Genomic DNA, 20,235 nt, shown 5'->3' with positions numbered 1-20,235 from the left:
GATTGTTTTTTTAATAGTTTGAAATTATTATTAAGGTAGTATGCTGATGTGCGAAAGAAGCTTAACACAGGGATTTAAAAAAATGCAAATTGAATGTACTGAAAAGGCACTTTGAATGCAATATATTTTCATAAACTTTGAAGGTATCAAGTTTAATATTTACAAAAATAAGACAGAATGGAAGTTTTACATTGTGTCCTTTTGGCGCCATTTCCTACAAAGGAGCTTTACATTATTTTGATGTTCCTATTATTTCCTGTTGTTGAACTCATGTCTGACCATCTGTGTAGGCCTACACATTCCACAACTTTTTCATTTAATGTCTCATGAGTAGAGCCCAGATGTTGATGCAGTAATAGGTTAGAATGCAAACTTACTGAAGCGAGTAGTAAGTATACCCTTGCCTGCACAACTGTTATGCTATGAGTTTTGCATAAACATTAGGGGTTCGGCCCATCAGAAGCCCTAGAATTTATGTTACTCTCATGACATTACAGAAGAGCGGCCTAGTCGACAGTTCCTAATAATCAGATATTAGTTTGCATTCTAACCTATTACTGCATAAAAATCCGGGGTCTACTCATGAGGTTCTGTCTATGAAACTTTTGAGTCTGAAAGATGCTGCAAGAGCTGTAGCACTAATCGATGATGGACGCAGCTTCCGTTATGTTGTGAATGTGGTGGGAACATCACTCAAGTGTGCACCGAGCTGTAAAGTGTTTTGAAGAACACAACACTGTACATAGACAACCTGGATCAGGTCGTTCGAGATCTAAATTACCAGAGATGACCAGTTTTTAAATCTAGAGGTGTCAAGGGAATGCTGTGTTATACTGGCTAGAAGGTGTCTTGGAGGAGCACAACATCAGTATTAGTAAGTAGACGTTGAGAAGGATACTAAAAGAGGCAAATTTGTCTTCAAGATGATCTCTTATTGGCCCCAAAGTTGATATGCCAACATTGGTTAGTCTGTCTTTAGTTTGCTAGAAAACATCAGAATTGTAATGTGAGATGTCTTAAGAAGCCATGAAAATATTTTGCATTCCAAGTACCATTTTAGTATGATAATTTTGCATTTGTCAAAAAAATTCAAGTTTTTTTTTTTTTTTTTTTTTTTTTTTCAGTGTATATTGATGTAATTATGAAGAAATTCCTTTAATATGCTGAATTAAACATAGCTTTTGTTTCACCACCATAACATTTCTCTCTCTTTTTCACTTCAATTCCAGCATTTCATGAAGTTAGCGTCTACCCTAAAAAGGAGTTGCCATTTTTTATCTTATTCACGGCTGGGTTGTGTTCATTCACTGCCTTATTGGCACTTCTTACTCACCAGTACCCTGAGCCAATGGGAGTAGTTGCCAAAGCTGTGAGTACATACACTTTCCATTAATTACTTTACTTAATATTTTGCATTTTAATCCTATAATTTTTATAGTTGCTAATGCAAGAACTGTGGTATATTGGTGAACCTGAGTATTTGTTTGAGTCTTTTTATTATCATTCTTACACTCCTCAAGAAGAGTTTTACACCACCTGAATTACTGATGTAATAGGTTGCTTACGACCCAAGAAAATGTATGGGAGGAACATACATACCTTCTGTAACAAATAACATGATTTATTTGAAGAAAACACATAAGACTACAAAAAACATGATGCATTCTTTGGCAAAGCACAGATGTCGCAAAACTAGAAATCACTATCTGTACCCCTTGCATTGAGCATCCTCTGATCCTTCATAGCATGCTGTTCACCAGATGATTGAGGCTGAGACTGTCCCACTCTTCAACAATAGCCCTCTGGAGGTCATACAGGATGAGAAGTGATTGCCCACTTCAGCTAGTCACAGGAATTGAATTCATGACAGCAGACACCGCTAGCCATTCCATCCAATTTTCTTGGACCTGCCTGAGGAAGATATCGGCAAAATGGGAACAGTGTGTGTGCTCATTGTCATCTTGTAGAATAAATATATGTTATCAGTATGGTTGAATAATGGGTTCACTCTCTCTCTCATGATTGTTAGGTGTCAGTCAATTTCTACACTCATTAATGAAGAGGACCTGATGCTGTGCTGCCAAATTCCAGTCTATCTATACCTGGCACCTTGGTGTTGGTTTGGAATATAGATAGGCCCTACTGAAATGATTTTGGTTTGTTTTTGTAGACACAGCCCTCCCAGTTGCCACCAGGAAGGTATTGTGCAGCTGTTTTTTAGAGTCTTCTCGGTTCCTTTCAGCTGGGATTCACAAGTACTGGTCATCAGCTCCTGTTGTTGGTCAAGGGCAACCACTGCAAGGTCATTCTTGAATATTTTGTGTTGCACGATTGCAGCTGTACGTCCTAAGGATGTCACTATGGTGTACCCCAATCAGGCAAGCAATTTTCCTGATTGGAAGACCTTGCTGATGCAAAGTAATGTGCATGTATGATAAAATGTGGTATTGACTCACCGAGGCATGTTTACATGCTGAACAGGCCACAAAATGCACTCCGTGCATGTTGTTTCCAAGGCTTCCAGTTACTGTGCGCTCTTCTGGACAGTCTTGAAAGTGCATATCATACCTCCATGTACATCTAACGGGTGACAGTACATTGCATTCAGGCGTCTTATTTTAATGAGACTTGTCTCGTACATCTCTCAAGGTCACCCAAGATACAGCTGATCCAAAACATTTTTGAGATGTGTATGGCTAAATTGTTATTTTCATTATGTTTATGGTGGCATAGTGATTGAATTGTTTTTCTTTTTTCAATATATTTGAACTGCTGTGTTAAAAATTAATGAAGTTTTGATGTCTGTGAACACTGTTAGTGGGTTGCACTTCTGGGACCTGTCAATGTTAGGTTAGAATCTATCAGTGTTAGTGAAAGCTTAGAATACATTGGCCCTATATAAGTCAAGAATGTCTAACTCTTTCATTGCGGCAGTTGATATTTGTGTTCACTGCGGCTGTTAACTTTGGTTGACTCATCATTTTCTCCACTACCGCTTACATCAGCATTGTTAACAATGTGGCAATTAATAATGCGTATATGTTTATGCTGCTCTTGGGCTTGTACTGTGTGCGCCGTTCGTTCTGTGCCGGGAAGGTCCCAGGACAACACCCTCTGTTGGCGTTGCCACAGAGAGCACGAAACTCTTGCCCATGTCCTGGGAGCCTGTCCTCACGGGGAGGTATTGAGAAATTCCTGCCATCATACAATACGACACATGATTGCGACCTCACTGAGGGATCACAGTTTCACGGTGCACGAAGAGGTCTCTGGCCTAGCTACCAACGGGTGTAACAGGCGTATTGACATGATAGCCTTTCAACCAGTTAGCAAGCAAGGACTAATCTTAGATCCTACAATACGCTTCGAGTCGCACGTTGGCCAGGTCGAAGAGGTGGACGCCGGAAAGAGTCAATTTACCAGTCAACTGTAAACTACTATAAAGATAAATATCACCTAGACAACGTTTCCGTCCATGGACTCATGATCGGAGCTCGAGGCACAATCCCTAAATTTCTTGTAGAGCTATGGGACTCTCTCGGTCTCAACCGGACACGACTTCACGACATCGCTATCGCTGCAATACGAGGTTCAGTGACCATAGTCCCCAATCATCTATATAACATTTGAAGAACCATACATCATGCCATATCCCAAATTTATTGCAAATTTATTCCTGAGCCTTGTGGTAGTTATTTCTATCTGGCACACTAGCAAACTCAACAGTAACTTGGAAGACAAAATACTGTGTAGTCGACATACTTTGTCCTTGTGGCAGTCTTCCCATGGGGGTAGTTGTATTAATAAATATAATAAAAATTAATAAAAAATAATAATTGTTGAAGTGAAAGCCGTTAGTATTAAGCCTATAGTTATTTTTCACCCGCAGACATTCCTGTATGCTCACTCAACAGCATACTGCCCTAGCAAGCAACTTGAGCATGCGGATTGATATGACTAAGGACAAACAGTAGCAGGTACAGGTTCAGGAATGTCTGTAAATGTGGACAGATCAAGGTGGTGTTGATGTACCAAGTAAGTAGAAGTTAACAGTGATGACGATCTTCAAGTTGTACCAAAGGGGCGGTATATTAGTAATGATGAACGAACCAATGCCTACAGGTTGGACCACAAGGACAATAACTGCATGGGTTTTGTAAGTTAAACATTGTATGCTATGACTTAAAATACATAAATATTTTAAAATATTTTTCTTTTGTTATAGTGGAAGTCATTTCTCTTCAGTTTTGACTCAATTTATAGCTGTGAAGTTCTTTGGTCTATCAAAACTAATTCAGTATAATATAAATATAGAAAATACCTGAAAAAAAGAAAACATTTATTAACAGACTAGCAATTACCCGAGGCTTCGCTCACATGGATTTGGTAATTTGATCAAAGTAATCGTTCCTCGGCATTGTACTAAGACATTATCTGAAAATTCCTAAAATATAAAAACTCGCCAAAAATTGAGTTTCATTTACCCCAAAAATTCTTTGTAAACCATGTTTGTGGTATTACCTTTTGGAGCTAAGACGACTGGGCGACATAGAACTGTACATGTGAGAAACAGTTTTCTCTCAAGTCAAAAAAATAAATACATAATATTAGACTTTAACGGCCCGTGTAACTATTCATGAGGTATATTTTGGGCGTATGCCATGTAATTAATTGTAAACACAATCTATGCATTTCGAAAGGAACCTTGCCATTCTTCATCAGGAGACAACAGAGAAATGAAACGACGTATTAAACGTTGCTAGGAGAAAGCAACAAGGAACTTGAAATGGTGCCCTAAGATGTAAAGGGACGCCATTTTACCCCCACGCTAGAGACAACGAATGGCAACAGCAAAGCATTACTCTCTAATGGTCTGATGGTTCTGATAATAGGTAGCCATGATTCACTGAGGTTGTAACCTGTATTGTGGTTGAAATTATCTGGGTGTTTACGTATTTCAACTGCCTCCCTAATAATTCTTGCGTGATATTGCTTTATATGGGCAAGAACATCCACTTCTTGTAACAAGACGACATGACCAGGTGTTAAGGCATGATCAGCAACAGCTGATTTATCAGGTTGGTTGAGTCTGATACATCTGGTACGTACTTTGATGCAAGTACACATGGTTCTCGAAGTCTGCCCAGTATCAACCTTGCCACAAGTACAGGGAACTCTGTAGATACCAGGTTGTTGCAATTTAGGCAAACTATCCTTAGTTGGTCGGCATGTCGATTTCAGAACCCTTGAGATCAAAGCTCTGCTGTAACCATTGCTCTCAAAGGTGGTTCTCAAGGTGTTAATTTCCTCTTGTAAAGCTGACACTTCACAAATCCTTCTGGACCTGGTAGTCAGAGTTGTAAGGATACCATGTTTCTGGGCAGTGTGATGGTGAGAATCTGCGTGGAGATGTCTATTGGTGTGTATAGGCTTCCAATACACGCTGTGTCCTAAAGATCCATCCTCTATCTTGGTGACGAGAGCATCTAAAAATGGTATTTTGCCGTCAGATTCCATGTACATGGTGAAACAAATAGAAGGGTGCTGGCAATTAAGGTGATCCAGAAAGTGACCAAGATTGGCTTCACCTTCTGTCCATACGACGAATGTATCCTTCACATATCGCCACCAGATCTTCGGTTTGCAAGGTGCCGATGACAAAGCTTTCTCTTCGAAGTTTTCCATGAAAGTTTACTGAAGAGATCGCAAGGCTTTTCTATCACTGCATGACCTCCTCCTACTTTGTATGGAATGGGAAATATTATGAACAGACAGATGGTGTGGCCATGGGAAATCCTCTCTCTCCTGTTGAGGCTAATTTCTTCATGTATTTATTTATTCATGAGGTGTATTTTGGGCTTATGCTGTGTAATTAATTGTAAACACACACTACGCATTTCGAAAGGAACCTCGCCTTTCTTCATCAGGAGACAACAGAGAAATGAAACGACGTATTAAACGTTGCTAGGAGAAAGCAACAAGGAACTTGAAATGGTGGCCTAAGATGTAAAAGGGACGCCATTTTAGCCCCACGCTAGAGACAACGAAGGGCAACAGCAAGGCATTACTCTCTAATGGTCTAATGGTTCTGATAATAGGTAGCCATGATTCACTGAGGTTGTAACCTGTATTGTGGTTGAAATTATCTGGGTGTTTACGTATTTCAACCGCCTCCCTGATAATTCTTGGGTGATATTGCTTTATACGGGCAAAAACATCCACTTCTTGGAACAAGACATCATGACCAGGTGTTAAGGCATGATCAGTAACAGCTGATTTATCAGGTTGGTTGAGTCTGATACATCTGGTACGTACTTTGATGCAAGTACACATGGTTCTCGAAGTCTGTCCAATATAAACCTTGCCACAAGTACAGGGAACTCTGTAGATACCAGGTTGTTGCAATTTAGGCAAACTATCCTTAGTTGGTCGCAGGAGTTGCCTAATCTTAATCTATCTTCCAAAAACAGTTCAAACATGGTACCTACGTAAGATTTTAGCAATACGATCCATCATGTTACGTATGTAAGTTAGGTAAGCAGTTCCTTTTACATCTTTTTCCTTAACAGACGTCCGATTATGTATCGATTTCAGAACCCTTGAGATCAAAGCTCTGCTGTAACCATTGCTCTCAAAGGTGTGTTAATGTGTTAAGTTCCTCTCATAGAGCTGACACTTCACAAATCCTCCTGGCCCTGGTAGTCAGAGCTGTAAGGATACCATGTTTCTGGGCAGTGTGATGGAGATTCCAAATACCTATTCCCACATCTGTAACATCTTCAGTTTTTGAGATATACATAAGTATACCCATAAAAAGGATTCACCCCTTGTTCAGTCCTTCCCCCACCCCCACCCCCATTTAAGTGTACTTTCCGAAAACAAAAGTACATGTTTCTTTATTTTTAAAGAAGATTCCAAATACCAATTTTCACGTCTGTGACATCTTTAGTTTTTAAGATATAAGTATCCTCATAAAAAATAATTCAACTATTTTTCACTTCTTTTCACCCCCCATTAAGAGCCTTCTCCGAAAACAAAAAGGTAAATGTTCCTGTACTTTTAAATGACTTACGAAATACCAACTTACTTGTCTCTAACGTGTTCAATTTTTGACATATAATATAGATATACCAGTACTCATTTTAAAAATTAACTGGATTTTCCAAAAACAAAAACAAAATACGTGTTTCAATATTTTTAAAGGAGATTCCAAATACCAGTTTTCATGTCTGTATGTCTCTAACACCTTCAATTTTGAGATAAATGTTTACTCATAAAAATAAATCTTCTTCTTCTTCTTCTTCTTCGTCTTCTTTTTCTTCTTCTTGACTTCTTTCCACCCCTCTCCCGCCTTATGTGGATTTTCCAAAAACAAAAAAATGCATGTTTGTTTATTTTGAAAGGAAATTCAAAATACAAACTTTCACGTCTTTAACAGCTTCAGTTTTTAAGATAAATTATCCTCACAAACATATTTCAACTCCTTATTAACTCATTTTCAACCCCACACCCCTTACATCAATTTTTCGAAAGAAAGCAAATGCGTGTTTCTTTAGTTTTAAAGGAGATTTCTAATACTAATTTTCACATCTGTAACATCTTCATTTTTGTGATACAAGTATCATAAACGTAATTCAACTCCTTTCACTCACTCACTCACTCACTCTCACACACACACACACACACACACACACACACACACACACACACACACACACACACACACACTCTCTCTCTCTCTCTCTCTCTCTCTCTCCCCTCCATTTTTCACCCCCCCCTCCCTTAATGGGATTTTCCAAAAACAAAAGAATACCTGTTTCTTTATTTTTAAAGGAGATTCCAAATACCAATTTTTATGTCCGTAAACTGTTAAGTTTTTGAGATGCAGATATCCTCATTTTAAAAATTCACCCCCCCCCCCCGCCTTTTCACCCCGTTAGCGCCGGAAATCCAAAAATCCTCCCTTAGTGAGCACCTACACCCTAAAATAAATGTATCCCCAAAATTTCATTTCTTCATTTCCAGTGGTTTTGGCTCGGCGATGATGAATCAGTCAGTCAGTCAGTCAGGACATGTTATTTTTTATATATAGATTATGCTGTTGTATCCTTTTACTGATCTCCATGTCCAATCCTACATCCTGGATTAGTTCTCTTGAAGCTGTTCACAATTTCAAGGTCTTATCCCTCAGTTTTTACAGCAATTTTCCCTTCTCTTTCTTCTCTCATCAACACCATTGTCGTACACTACTTACTCTACTTACTACTTGCTCACCTTAATTTGATAATTATTACCAATATATTCGCTCAGTATGTCCAGTTGATCTTTTACTTTCTCTTCATAGGCTCCCCAGACGGCAGTACCATCAGCAAACATCACCATCAGCTCCCTGCCTCCATGTTTTTTCCTTTGTCTTCTTCACAATTTCAGCAAATATCATCATTAACAAGAGTGGTGACAGCATGCTTCCCTGTCTTGTCTAGTTACATTTTGCAACTATTCCATCCTACCCACAGGGGTGTGGACACTGCTGCAACAATTGTTGTACATTGCTAGAACATAATCATTTATTTTCCAATTTCTTTATGCTTCATGACTTTCAATACTTTTTCTGTAGGGACACTGTCATGCCTTTTCTAAATAGAATATCTTATCACCATTTCTCTTCCACAATCCCATTGCATTTCCACTAGTTGTCTCATACTGAAGATGGGGTCTAGTGTTGATCTCCCCACTTCTAAAGCCATGTTGCAAAACTTCTAATTGTTCTTCCTCTTTTCTTCTCATTCTCCTTTCTAGTATCTTTTCAAATATTTTTACTACTTGAAATGAATTCCTGGTACGATTGGTTTTATTTCCACACATAATTTATCCATTCCTGCTGTTTTTCCCACCTTCATTTTTTTAAATTGCAGTTTCCATCTCTTCCATTGTGATATCACTCCTAGTTTCTGTCTCCTCACACTGTGCTTCTGTTATCTCGTCGACTATTTGTCGTATTCAGAATTATTATCTCTCCATGTCTGCCCTTCACTTGCTTTGTGTAGACTCTTTTCTTTTCTCTTATCATTCTTACAAGTCCACAGAACATCCTTTTACCACTATGTGCATCCTCTTCCAACTGTCTTGTAAATCCTTCCCAGCATTTCTTCTTTCCTTCACTCACTACTCTCTTGCACCTCATTTTGATTTCCTGATATTTTCTTCTGCTTTTTTTATTTTTTATTTTATTTATTCGTTTCATACTTGCCATGTTTAATTCTTATCACTCGCTGATTTCTCTACCCCTCATTGCTGTTATTGATGTTTTTCATAGCTTACAGATGCATTCTTGAACATGTCCCATTCCACTTCCACACTCTTTACTGCTGTTCTATGTGAGTGGTATTTCAAACTACCCTGAAATCTGTCCTTTACTTCCATATATTTTAATTTTGATACTTTCTCTTTCTCCCTTATTTCATTCATTCTCACTGTTTTTTCCCACTTTCATTCGTGCTACCACTACTCTCTGATCACCATCAAATGGTACTTCTGGCACGGACGCTACATCCAACAAGTATGATTTACTCTGTCTACCAAAAAGTAGTCCCTTACTGTTTTAGTCCTGTTTGCCCAACCATGCCCTACTGTTCTTCCTGAACCACGTATTGGCCACAATTAATCCAGTTCTCTCACAGAAGTTCACCAGCTTCCCACATTGTCTTTTTCTCTATTCGAAAGGTTCAATTATTTCTTCCATTTATCTTATGTCAATTCCCACCACTAGAGTCACCCATTACTGTCCTTTCATATGTGACCCATTCTGCAGAAAGGGACCTAAAGTCGGATTCTTCATTTTTGAGATTTTTATGGTTCTAAAATTGGCATGAGGTACTGAGCATATTAAAAAAAAAGACTTCATGCTTCTAGGTGCAATACTTCAGAAGATACTAGCAATTACCTGAGGCTTCACTCGTGTGGATTTTGTAATTTGATCAAGTAGGAAGAGGGGGGGTGGGGTGAAAAAGGAGTTGAATTAAATTTATGATACTTATATCTCAAAAAATGAAGATGTTACAGATGTGAAAATTAGTATTAGATTAATTGATCGGCATTGTACTAAGACATTATCAGAAAATTCCTAAAGTATAAAAACTCACCCAAAAATTGCGTTTCATTTACCCCAAAAATTCTTTGTAAACCATGTTCGTGGTATTACCTTTTGGAGCTAAGACGACCATGCGATATAGAACTGTACATGTGAGAAACAGTCTTCTCTCAAGTCGAAAAAATAAATACATGTTTCTTTATTTTTAAAGGAGATTCCAAATACCTATTCCCACATCTGTAACATCTTCAGTTTTTGAGATATACATAAGTACACCCATAAAAAGGATTCACCCCTTGTTCAGTCCTTCCCCCACCCCCACCCCCATTTAAGTGTACTTTCCAAAAACAAAAATACATGTTTCTTTATTTTTAAAGGAGATTCCAAATACCAGTTTTCACGTCTGTGACATCTTCAGTTTTTAAGATATAAGTAACCTCATAAAAAATAATTCAACTATTTTTTTCACTTCTTTTCGCCCACCGTTAAGAGCCTTCTCCGAAAACAAAAAGGTACATGTTCCTGTAGTTTTAAATGAGTTACGAAATACCAACTTGTCTTTAACGTGTTCAATTTTTGACATATAATATAGATATACCAGTACTCATTTTAAAAATTCACCCGCTTTTCCAATTTCTTTCAGCCCCTTACCTGGATTTTCCAAAAACAAAATATGTGTTTCAATATTTTCAAAGGAGATTCCAAATACCAGTTTCCATGTCTGTACATCTGTAACACCTTCAATTTTGAGATAAATGTTTACTCATAAAAATAAATCAACTTCTTCTTCTTCTTCTTCTTCTTCTTCTTCTTCTTCTTCTTCTTCTTCTTGACTTCTTTCCACCCCTCTCCCGCCTTAAGTGGATTTTCCAAAAACAAAAAAATACGTGTTTGTTTATTTTGAAAGGAAATTCAAAATTAAACTTTCACGTCTGTAACAGCTTCAGTTTTTAAGATAAAGTATCCTTGTAAACATATTTCAACTCCTTATTTACTCATTTTAAACCCCACACCCCTTATGTCAATTTTCCGGAAGAAAAAAAAAAAAAAAAGCAAATGCGTGTTTCTTTATTTTTAAAGGAGATTACTAATACTAATTTTCACATCTGTAACATCTTCATTTTTTGAGATATAAGTATCATAAATGTAATTAAACTACTTTTTCACCCCCCCCCTTCCTACCCGTCAAGCTGATTCCCCCTCCCCAAAAGTGCGTGTTTAATTATTTTTAAAGGAGATTCCAAATACCAATTTTCACTTCTTTAACATCTTTAGTTTTTGAGATATAAGTATTGTCATACAAAGAATTCAACTAATTTTCTAATTCATTCACCCCCCTTAAGTGGATTTTCCAAAGACAAAAGATTACGTGTTTGTGTACTTTGAAAGAAAATTCCAAATACAAATTTTCATCCTTCAGTTTTAGAGATATAAGTATCCTCATGAAAAGAATTCAAATACTTTTTCACTCCACCCCCACCCATTAAGTTGGTTTCACCCCACCCAAAAAACTGCGTGTTGCTTTATTTTTAAAGGAGATTCCAAATACCAGTTTTCACGTTTGTAACATCTTTAGATTTTTGTTATATACTACAAATAATTTTTCAATTCCTTCACCCCACCCCCCAACCCGTTAAGGGTTTATCCGAAAACAAAAGAATACGTGTTTCCTTAATTTTAAAGAAGATTCCAAATACCAATTTTCACGTCTGCAACAATACCTTGATATATACTGGAGATATGCTCATTTTAAAAATTCACCCCCTTTTTCAGTTCCCCTTAAGTGGATTTTCTGAAAAAAAAAAAAAAAAAATTATGTTGCTTTACTTTTACACGAAATTTCAAATACTAGTTTTCAAATCTGTAATATGTTACCTGTCCGAGATAATTTGCAGATAGTCTTTTCTTAAATTCACCCCGTTTGTTCACCTCCCATTCATCGGATTATCCGAAAACACAAATATATGTGTTTCTTTATTTTCAAAGGAGATTCCACATACCAATTTTTACGTCTGTAAGCTGTTAAGTTTTTGAGGTACAGATATCCTCATTTTAAAAATTCACCCCCCTTTTCACCCCTGTAGCGCCAGAATATCCAAAAATCCTCCCTTAGTGAGCACCCCAAAATTTCATTTCTTTATGTCCAGTAGTTTTGGCTTGGCGATGATGAATCAGTCAGTCAGTCAGTCAGTCAGTCAGTCAGTCAGTCAGTCAGTCAGTCAGTCAGTCAGTCAGGACATTTTATATATATATAGATTAGTGACTGTTGCTATTAAGAAAACTGTATTTTGAGAAAAACCCAATTGTAGCCTTCACCAATTTTCTTATCAGTTGTATAAGTTTTCATGACATAGGGTGAAGAAGACTCGAACTGCTGTGCAACTTAGCTTTTTAAGAAGATTCATAGGTAGTGCAAGAAGTCAAAACATAGAAATTCAGTTTTATACTCCCCAGACACTTTTGTTTAGCTCTGCTGTAAAATTTCCATTGCCGACTTTGGGTCACTTTCCGCGCAACTGGTCACATATCAGAACTTAATCTTTCCAGTGTCTCAGGGAATTAATCTGTATCTTCTTCCTTGTTTCCAATCTGTGATGGTTCTTCTTCTTCTGCTTCTTCTTTTATTTGGTCTCACCTGGTCTGGATTGGCTAGCAGCATGGTCTCCTTCCTTTTGTCACGTGTGCTGCCCAGGAGCTTCAGGTGGACGTACCAAACTATTTCACCAAATAGTCAGGCTGACAGGAGCTTCAGGTGGACGTACCAAACTATTTCACCAAATAGTCGGGCTGAGATGCTAATATTCTGTCAGGTCCTCTTCTGCCTTCCACTTTTCCTTGAAGTGTTACTTGTATGCCTTTACTGGGGAGACATTGTGTTTGCAGTGCACTATGTCTTCTGGCATGGGCTAGAACGTATCTGTTACTTTCATTGACCTGTCTGTCAGTCCTATTCTTGGCTTTGACAGTGTAAAAGTGACCAACATATGAGCATTACTATTAATGCCATTCTTTATGCATCCAGTCCCTGTAATGAATAGTGTGAAAGTGTCATTCATAGAGTCAGTTGCTATGAATACAAAGGGCACTAGGAAAGTTTTGCAATGTGAGTGAACGCTTCAGACTTTTTCAAAATAATTTCCACCACACTTATTACACTTCTCCATACGTCGAAACCAGTCACTGAACCAACTCTGCCACTTTTCTTCACTTACATTTTTACACTCTTGATCCCATGTTGCCAGAAGCTCCTCGTCAGATGCAAAAACGCTGCCCTTTCAGCTTCACTTCTGGGAAGAGTGCGAAATCACATGTGGCAAGTCAGGACTGTATGGAGGGTGATCAAGCACAGTCAACCCTTATCTGGCAAGAAAATCCATTGTTACATTAGCACGATGTGCTGGAGCATTGTCATGATACAAGGGCCAAGTGTTGAGCCATGACCTTGGACGGAGCTGCTTGAGAGCCTGGATGACCTTAGGCAGACAAGTCTCACTGTACCACCTCGCAGTAACTGTCCTTTGTGTTTCTAGCACAACCCGAGTGAGGATGCCACTTTTGGTGAAGAATACTGCAGTCACCCTTTTCTTCACTGACCTTGACTTTCGCACAGTCACAGGAGTACCCTCATCTTCAAACAGCCACACCTTGTTCTGGGATTTTGTTGGGACATTGTAATAATAAAGCCAAGTTTCGTAACCTATAACGATGCTATTGACGTTACTCGAAGTCCCATTTTCAAACTGTTTTAACATTTTTCGGCACCATTTCACTCAATGTGCCCTTTGTTCCTCTGAAGGTGAATGGGGCACCGATAGGGAACAAACCTTTCTAACATGGAGATGGTCATGTAGAATTGAATGATTAGCCGGTGCAGGGATTTGGAGGGTCTCTTATACCTGCCGATATGTCAACCGCCTCTCTTGCTGCAACATTTTCCTCACAACTTCAATGTTTTTCTCAGTCACTGATTCAGACGGTCGCCCAGAATGAGGATCGTCTTCAACCCCAAAATTTCCCCTCTGGAACTCTTTGCACCTGCGGAAAATAGTTGTCCGATGTGGACAGTCTTTCCCCAGCACAGGAGTCATTTCCTCCAGGCACTGGTCAACAGTTAATCCACGAGCAAAATTGTAGCAGATAATTGCGCGATATTCACCTTTAGACCACTGACATCTTAACTTGCTTTCAATCCCACTGCTTGGTAACAATTGGTGTGAAGGTCATGCCTTGCTGTCTTCTAGACCGGTTTTCACCCCTCTTTTCATCCCTCAACCATAACGGGATGTCCAGCCAACTATCCTAGTGCCCTTTGTATTTCAGTGGGCTTGGTTGACTGATATGTAATAGCAACAGCTAGGGTGGTGAGGGAAGCAACAGGAAACTGCTCACTCCTAATTTCCCTGGTACACCTCGTCGATGGCACTTACGCCATCTATGACAGCTGATGGTGGAAATGTTGGGGTTCCAACCAGTCTTCGGGCTGAGGATTTAACATAAATTACTTGTAACAGACAATACATTTGACGATTTCCCATGTGACCTACAGTATACTCTAGTTTCCTCATTTTAATTGTTTTTATGAGCTCATGTCGACTGCTCTTTCTGTGGAGTATCTCTTCTTTTTCAACTGGTATTCACAAGGTTTTCATCATTCACCAGTATATCCAATCTCGAAAGCTTGCTTCTGTGGCTGTTGCCAATGTCAGTGTGGAGGGGACATAACACTTCGATGTTCTCTTTTTGAGCATTAAGCTTGGATCACGACAGCACAGACATTATAGCATGCTCATGATGGACCTAGCCTTCTCTATATGGTATTTTGAATTATGCAGAATGGTCCCTGTTCTTGTAGCAAAGTTTTGACCCTCCTGATCTGTTGGTTGTTCAGTATAAGGTGAATGTATTCCACTTGCCATCCTTAACTCTAAGCTTATTATTCTATCACTTAATCCACTTGATCCATATATTTTCACCCCAGGCAAATACTGGGGCTGTACCTGAATTAAGGATACGGCTGCTTCCCTCCCACTCATAACCTTTTCTGATCCCATTATTGCCGTAAGACCCATCTGTGTCAGTGCGACGTAAAGCGAATTATTTAAAAACTTAGTAATAATTATCCAAATATTCTTCCAGGAACCTGTTTTATCATCACCCCCACTTCATTCAGTACTTCTTGTCCTCCATTCCAGTAGAGACTGTATCTCTTCCTCAACTTACTCTTTCCTTTTCCTTTCCACTTAACCTCACTCAATCCCATCATTGCTATATTTTACTTCTCCATAAAGTCAGCCACCTCTTCTGACTTTCCAGTCAGGGTCATGAGGTTGATTATTGCCATTTTCATTATCTTCTGTACTGGTCGCCCCATTTTCGTAGTTGCCCATTACATTGCCTCCAGGGAACACCCTAGCTTTCTCTGAGGCTGAGTTAGAGATATAAGCTTTTTGGCTATTATTACAATGAGATCATCACTCCCAAAGGTATTGTAGAGCTACTGCCAGCAGTTGATTAGACTGCTCCTAACGTGGAATACAGACGGCAATCAGAGCTGTCCCAAACCCAGCAACAGATGCTGCTTGGTGTGTTCCATTGTCGTTCCTAGGGCTTGGAAGTTCATGCATTAGTGTACTTTTCCCTGTCCTTATATCTGTATGCTTGTTCATTATTGATATGAATGATCAATTTCTCAGTTTGTTAAACATTGATTCAAGTTGCATATTTTGCAAGGTCTTTTTGTAGTCACTCGCAATCCTGTAACTTATGTATTACTCTATAGCCTACAGTATAACATCATCCACAAAAAGCTCTTTCTGTCTGTGATACACGTTCTTTCCTCCCGTGCTTCGCTACGGTATTATACTGAAATTTAGAATTTAATGCTTATTTTTTAATATATAATCCGCCGAAATTCGCGACCTGACTGGTTTTCTGAGAGAATCCGCCAAAATTCGCGATCTGATTTCTTTTCTAATAGATTATGGCAAGTTTCCTCCCATTTTTCAATCTTTCTTTCCAGCAATCGATTTCGTACTTCCCGGGCTAGGTCCGGGTATTCCACCCGGTCAGTTGGGTCCCTAAATCTTTTCCTATAAGCATTTTTAATATGGATTAAATCCTTCAGGAGATCCAGCGTGGTGTCGTCTTGGGTGCCTTGGCAATACTGAACCCGCGGCCGGACTGCATTCTTAGTCATTACCCATCCAGGACCCGTTTCCAGCGCGGTCCGCACCTTTGACGACGGTCCAGAATATTTATTATTATTATTATTATTATTATTATTATTATTATTATTATTATTATTATTATTAGATATTCTGGACACCACAGCAAAATGCAAGACCGTTACTTGGCGGTAAATTACATCTGCTGCCATTGTCATTGTTGAGAATGTGCACCATTGTCGCGCGTAGGCAAGTGTGCGGGATTTCTGGCGATACGAATGACATACTTCCGTGCATTATTGACTTGATTATAGAGGTGAACAATTGGACAGTCAATCTCATTCCTATCGTTTATTTCAAATGTGTTTAAATTTTTATTTATATGCCAGGAGAATCAACTGTAATCTAAGAACGTCCTCCGAAGGAAAGGATGGCTCTTGAAAAATAAACCCAGGAAAGATTAAAAATGATCGGTTTATGATCAGAATAAGTACATCGAAAATCTACAGCCCGTTTCCAGTCATTTGACAGGATCAGGAATGGAATGAATAAAGCCCCCATCTAGCGGCAATAATCGGAATTGTGCCGGCTGCCGAAACCTGTCGCACTGATTAATGAATGACAAATGAAATGAAATTATATTGGACAGTGTTGCTGGAATGAATGAAATTATATTGGACAATGTTGCTGGAATGAATGATGACAGGGAAAATCGGAGTATCCGGAGAAAAACCTGTCCCGCCTCCATTTTGTCCAGCACGAATGTCACACGGAGAGACCGGGATTTGAACTATGGAACCCAGCTGTGAGAGGCCGGCGCGCTGCCGCCTGAACAACGGAGGCTCCTTATAAATACATTATGAACAGTAAAATCAATTGGTCTCACCTCATTTTACACCCAACCACCGTTAAGTTTATTTACGCCTCCCCTCCAAAAAACTAAAAGAAGGCGTGTTTCTTTATATTTAAAGGAGCTTCCAAACACCAATGTTCACGTCTTTTACCTTCAGTTTTGAGATAAAAATAATTCACTTTATTTCACTTTCACACTCCTCCTTCCCCACCCTAAGTGAATTTTCCGGCAAAAAATACTTGTTACTTTAATAGTAAAGGATCTTCTAAATACCAAATATCACGACTCTCCCCCACCCTAAGTGAATTTTCCGGCAAAAAATACTTGTTACTTTAATAGTAAAGGCTCTTCTAAATACCAAATATCACGACTCTAACTTCTTCAGTTTTTAATTTATGTATCCTCATGAAAGGAATTCAATTCCTTTTCAATCCCGCCCCCAAAACGGGCTTTTCTTTGTTTTTAAGGGAGAACCAAATACCAATTTTCACGTCTGTAGGCCCTAACAACTTTAGTTTTTATTAGATGTAAGTATTCTCATACAATTAAGTCAATTAATTTTAAATTCTTTCACCTCCCCCCCCCCCCTCTCTGATTCATTGGATTTTCCGAGAATAGGTGTTTCTTTACTTTTAAAGCAGATTCCAAATATCAAATTTCACGTCTGTATCATCTTCATTTTTGAGATAACAGTAGCCTAATTAAAAGAATTCAACACCATTTTCAGTCACTTTTACACCCCCCCCCCCCCCCACGTCCACCCAAGTGGTATTTCCAAAAACTAAAAATACACGTTTCTTTATTTTTAATAGAGATAAAAAATACCATTTTTCACTTCTGTAATATCTTTTTTTTTTTTTTTGAGATATACTGTATAAAATCTCATTTTAAAATTTCACCCCCCTTTTAGTTCCCCCGTAAGAGGAGTTTCCAGAAACAAATCACCTATGTTTCTTTACATTTACAGGAGATTCCAAATACCACTTTTTACGTCTGTAACATTCTACGTTTCTCAGATATTCTGTAGATGTAGTCTTTCCAAAAATTCACCCCAATTTGTCACTCGTGTTTAACCGCCATTAATTGGATTTTCCAAAAAAAAAAAATGTGTTTCTTTATTTTAAAGGAGATCCTATATACAAATTTTCAGTTCTGTAATATCTTCAGTTTCTGAGATATATGTATCCTCATTAAAGGCATTCAACCCATTATTCACCCTTTTAACCCCTCCTGTCGGGATTTACAGAAAAAAAGTGTTCCTTTATTTTTAAAGCAGATTCTAAATATCACTTTTTACATGTGCAAACGTTTAAAGTTTTCAGATATAGATACACTCATTTTTAAAATCCAACCCCTTTTAACCCCCCCCCCCCACTATTTGGATTTTCCAAAAGCAAAAACATGTTTCTTTATTTTTAAAGGAGATCCCAAATACCAATTTTCAGGTCTGTTATATCTTCAGTTTCTTAGATTTAAGTATCCTCATTAAAGGCATTCAACCGCTGTTTCACCCCTCCTACCGGGATTTTCCGAAAACAAAAAGTACATGTTTCTTTATTTTTGAAGGAGATTCTAAATACCAATTTTTACATCTGTAAACTTTTAAGGTTTTAAAATGTAGATACACTCAATTTAAAATTCACCCCCCTTTATTTGGATTTTCCAAAAACGAAAGATACCTGTTTCTTTATTTTTAAAGTAGATACCAAATACCAATTTTTAGGTCTGTAATATCTTCAGGTTCTGAAATATAAGTAGCCTCGTTAAAGGCATTCAACCCTTTTTTCACCCTTTTCCACCCTTCCTACTGGATTTTTCTGAAAACAAAAAATACATGTTTCTTTATTTTTACAAGAGATCACACTCATTTTAAAAATTCACCCCCCTTTCCACTCCTCATTATTTGGATTTTCCAAAAACGAAAAATACCTATTTCTTTATTTTTAAAGTAGATCCCAAATACCAATTTTTAGGTCTGTAATATCTTCAGGTTCTGAGATAAAAGTATCCTCATTAAAGGCATCAACCCCTTTTCCACCCCTTTCCACCCCTCCTATTGGGATTTTCCAAAAACAAAAAAATATGTGTTTCTTTATTTTTAATGAAGATTCTAAATACAAATTTTTACATCTGTAAACTTTCAAATTGTATAGATATAGATACACTCATTTTAAAAATTCACCCCCCTTTTCCCCCTCCCATTAATTCGATTTTCCAAACACAATAAAATACGTATTTCTTTATTTATAAAAGAGATCAAAAGTACCAATTTTCAGGTCTGTAATATCTTCAGTTTTTGTGATATAAGTACCGGTATCCTGATTAAAGGCATTCAACCCCTTTTTCACCCTTTTTCAGCCGTCCTATTGGGATTTTCTGGAAACAAAAAAATACGTATATCCTTATTTTCAAAGAAGATTCTAAATACCAATTTTTACATTTGGAAACTTTTAAAGTTTTGAGATATAGATACGCTCATTTTAAAATTTCACCCCCCCCCCTTTTCACCCCTTAGCAACGGAATATCCAAAAATCCTCTCAGTGAGCACCTACATCTTAATATGAATGTATCCCCAAAATTTAATTTCATTATGTCCAGTAGTTTTGGCTCGGCGATGATGAATCAGTCAGTCAGTCAGTCAGTCAGTCAGTCAGTCAGGACAATTCAAGCTATTTTATATATAGCTTGTCCTGACTGACTGACTTATTCATCATCGCCGAGCCAAAACTACTGGACATAAAGAAATGAAATTTTGGGGATACATTCATATTAACATGTAGGTGCTCACTAAGAGAGGCTTTATGGATATTCCGTCGCTAAGGGGGTGAAAATGGGGCTTAATTTTTAAAATGAGGATATCTATATCCCAAAAACCTAAATGTTTATAGACGTAAAAATAGGTATTTGGAATCTGCTTTAAAAATAAAGAAATACGTATTTTTTTTAATTTTTGGAAAATCCCATTTAGGGGGGTGAAAAATGGGGGAAATTTGGTTGAACGCCTTTTATGAGAAGACATATCTCAAAAACTGAAGATGTTACAGACATGAAAATAGAAATTTGGAATCTCCTTTGAAAAAAAGAATCACATATTTTTGCGTTTTTGGATAATCCGATGAATAGGGGG

General features: G+C 38.0%; 1 protein-coding gene across 6 annotated transcripts in view; it reads left to right on the top strand.

Moving 5' to 3' along the window:
• Positions 1-20,235, top strand: part of LOC136862726 (protein ST7 homolog) — a 374,644-nt gene that overhangs the window by 314,421 nt on the left and 39,988 nt on the right. For 5 of the 6 annotated variants that reach the window (XM_067138951.2, XM_067138952.2, XM_067138947.2 and 2 more), the window contains one exon: positions 1,230-1,369. The exons of the other annotated variant lie outside the window; for it this stretch is intronic. In XM_067138951.2, the coding sequence (XP_066995052.1) occupies positions 1,230-1,369 (140 nt within the window). The remainder of the gene's footprint in view (positions 1-1,229; positions 1,370-20,235) is intronic. 6 annotated transcript variants of the gene reach the window in all.

This window comes from Anabrus simplex, chromosome 2 (genome assembly GCF_040414725.1).
Source record: "Anabrus simplex isolate iqAnaSimp1 chromosome 2, ASM4041472v1, whole genome shotgun sequence".
Lineage (NCBI taxonomy): Eukaryota > Metazoa > Arthropoda > Insecta > Orthoptera > Tettigoniidae > Anabrus > Anabrus simplex.
The sequence above is the reverse complement of the archived record's forward strand: the minus strand, read 5'-3'. Positions and strand labels throughout refer to the sequence as shown.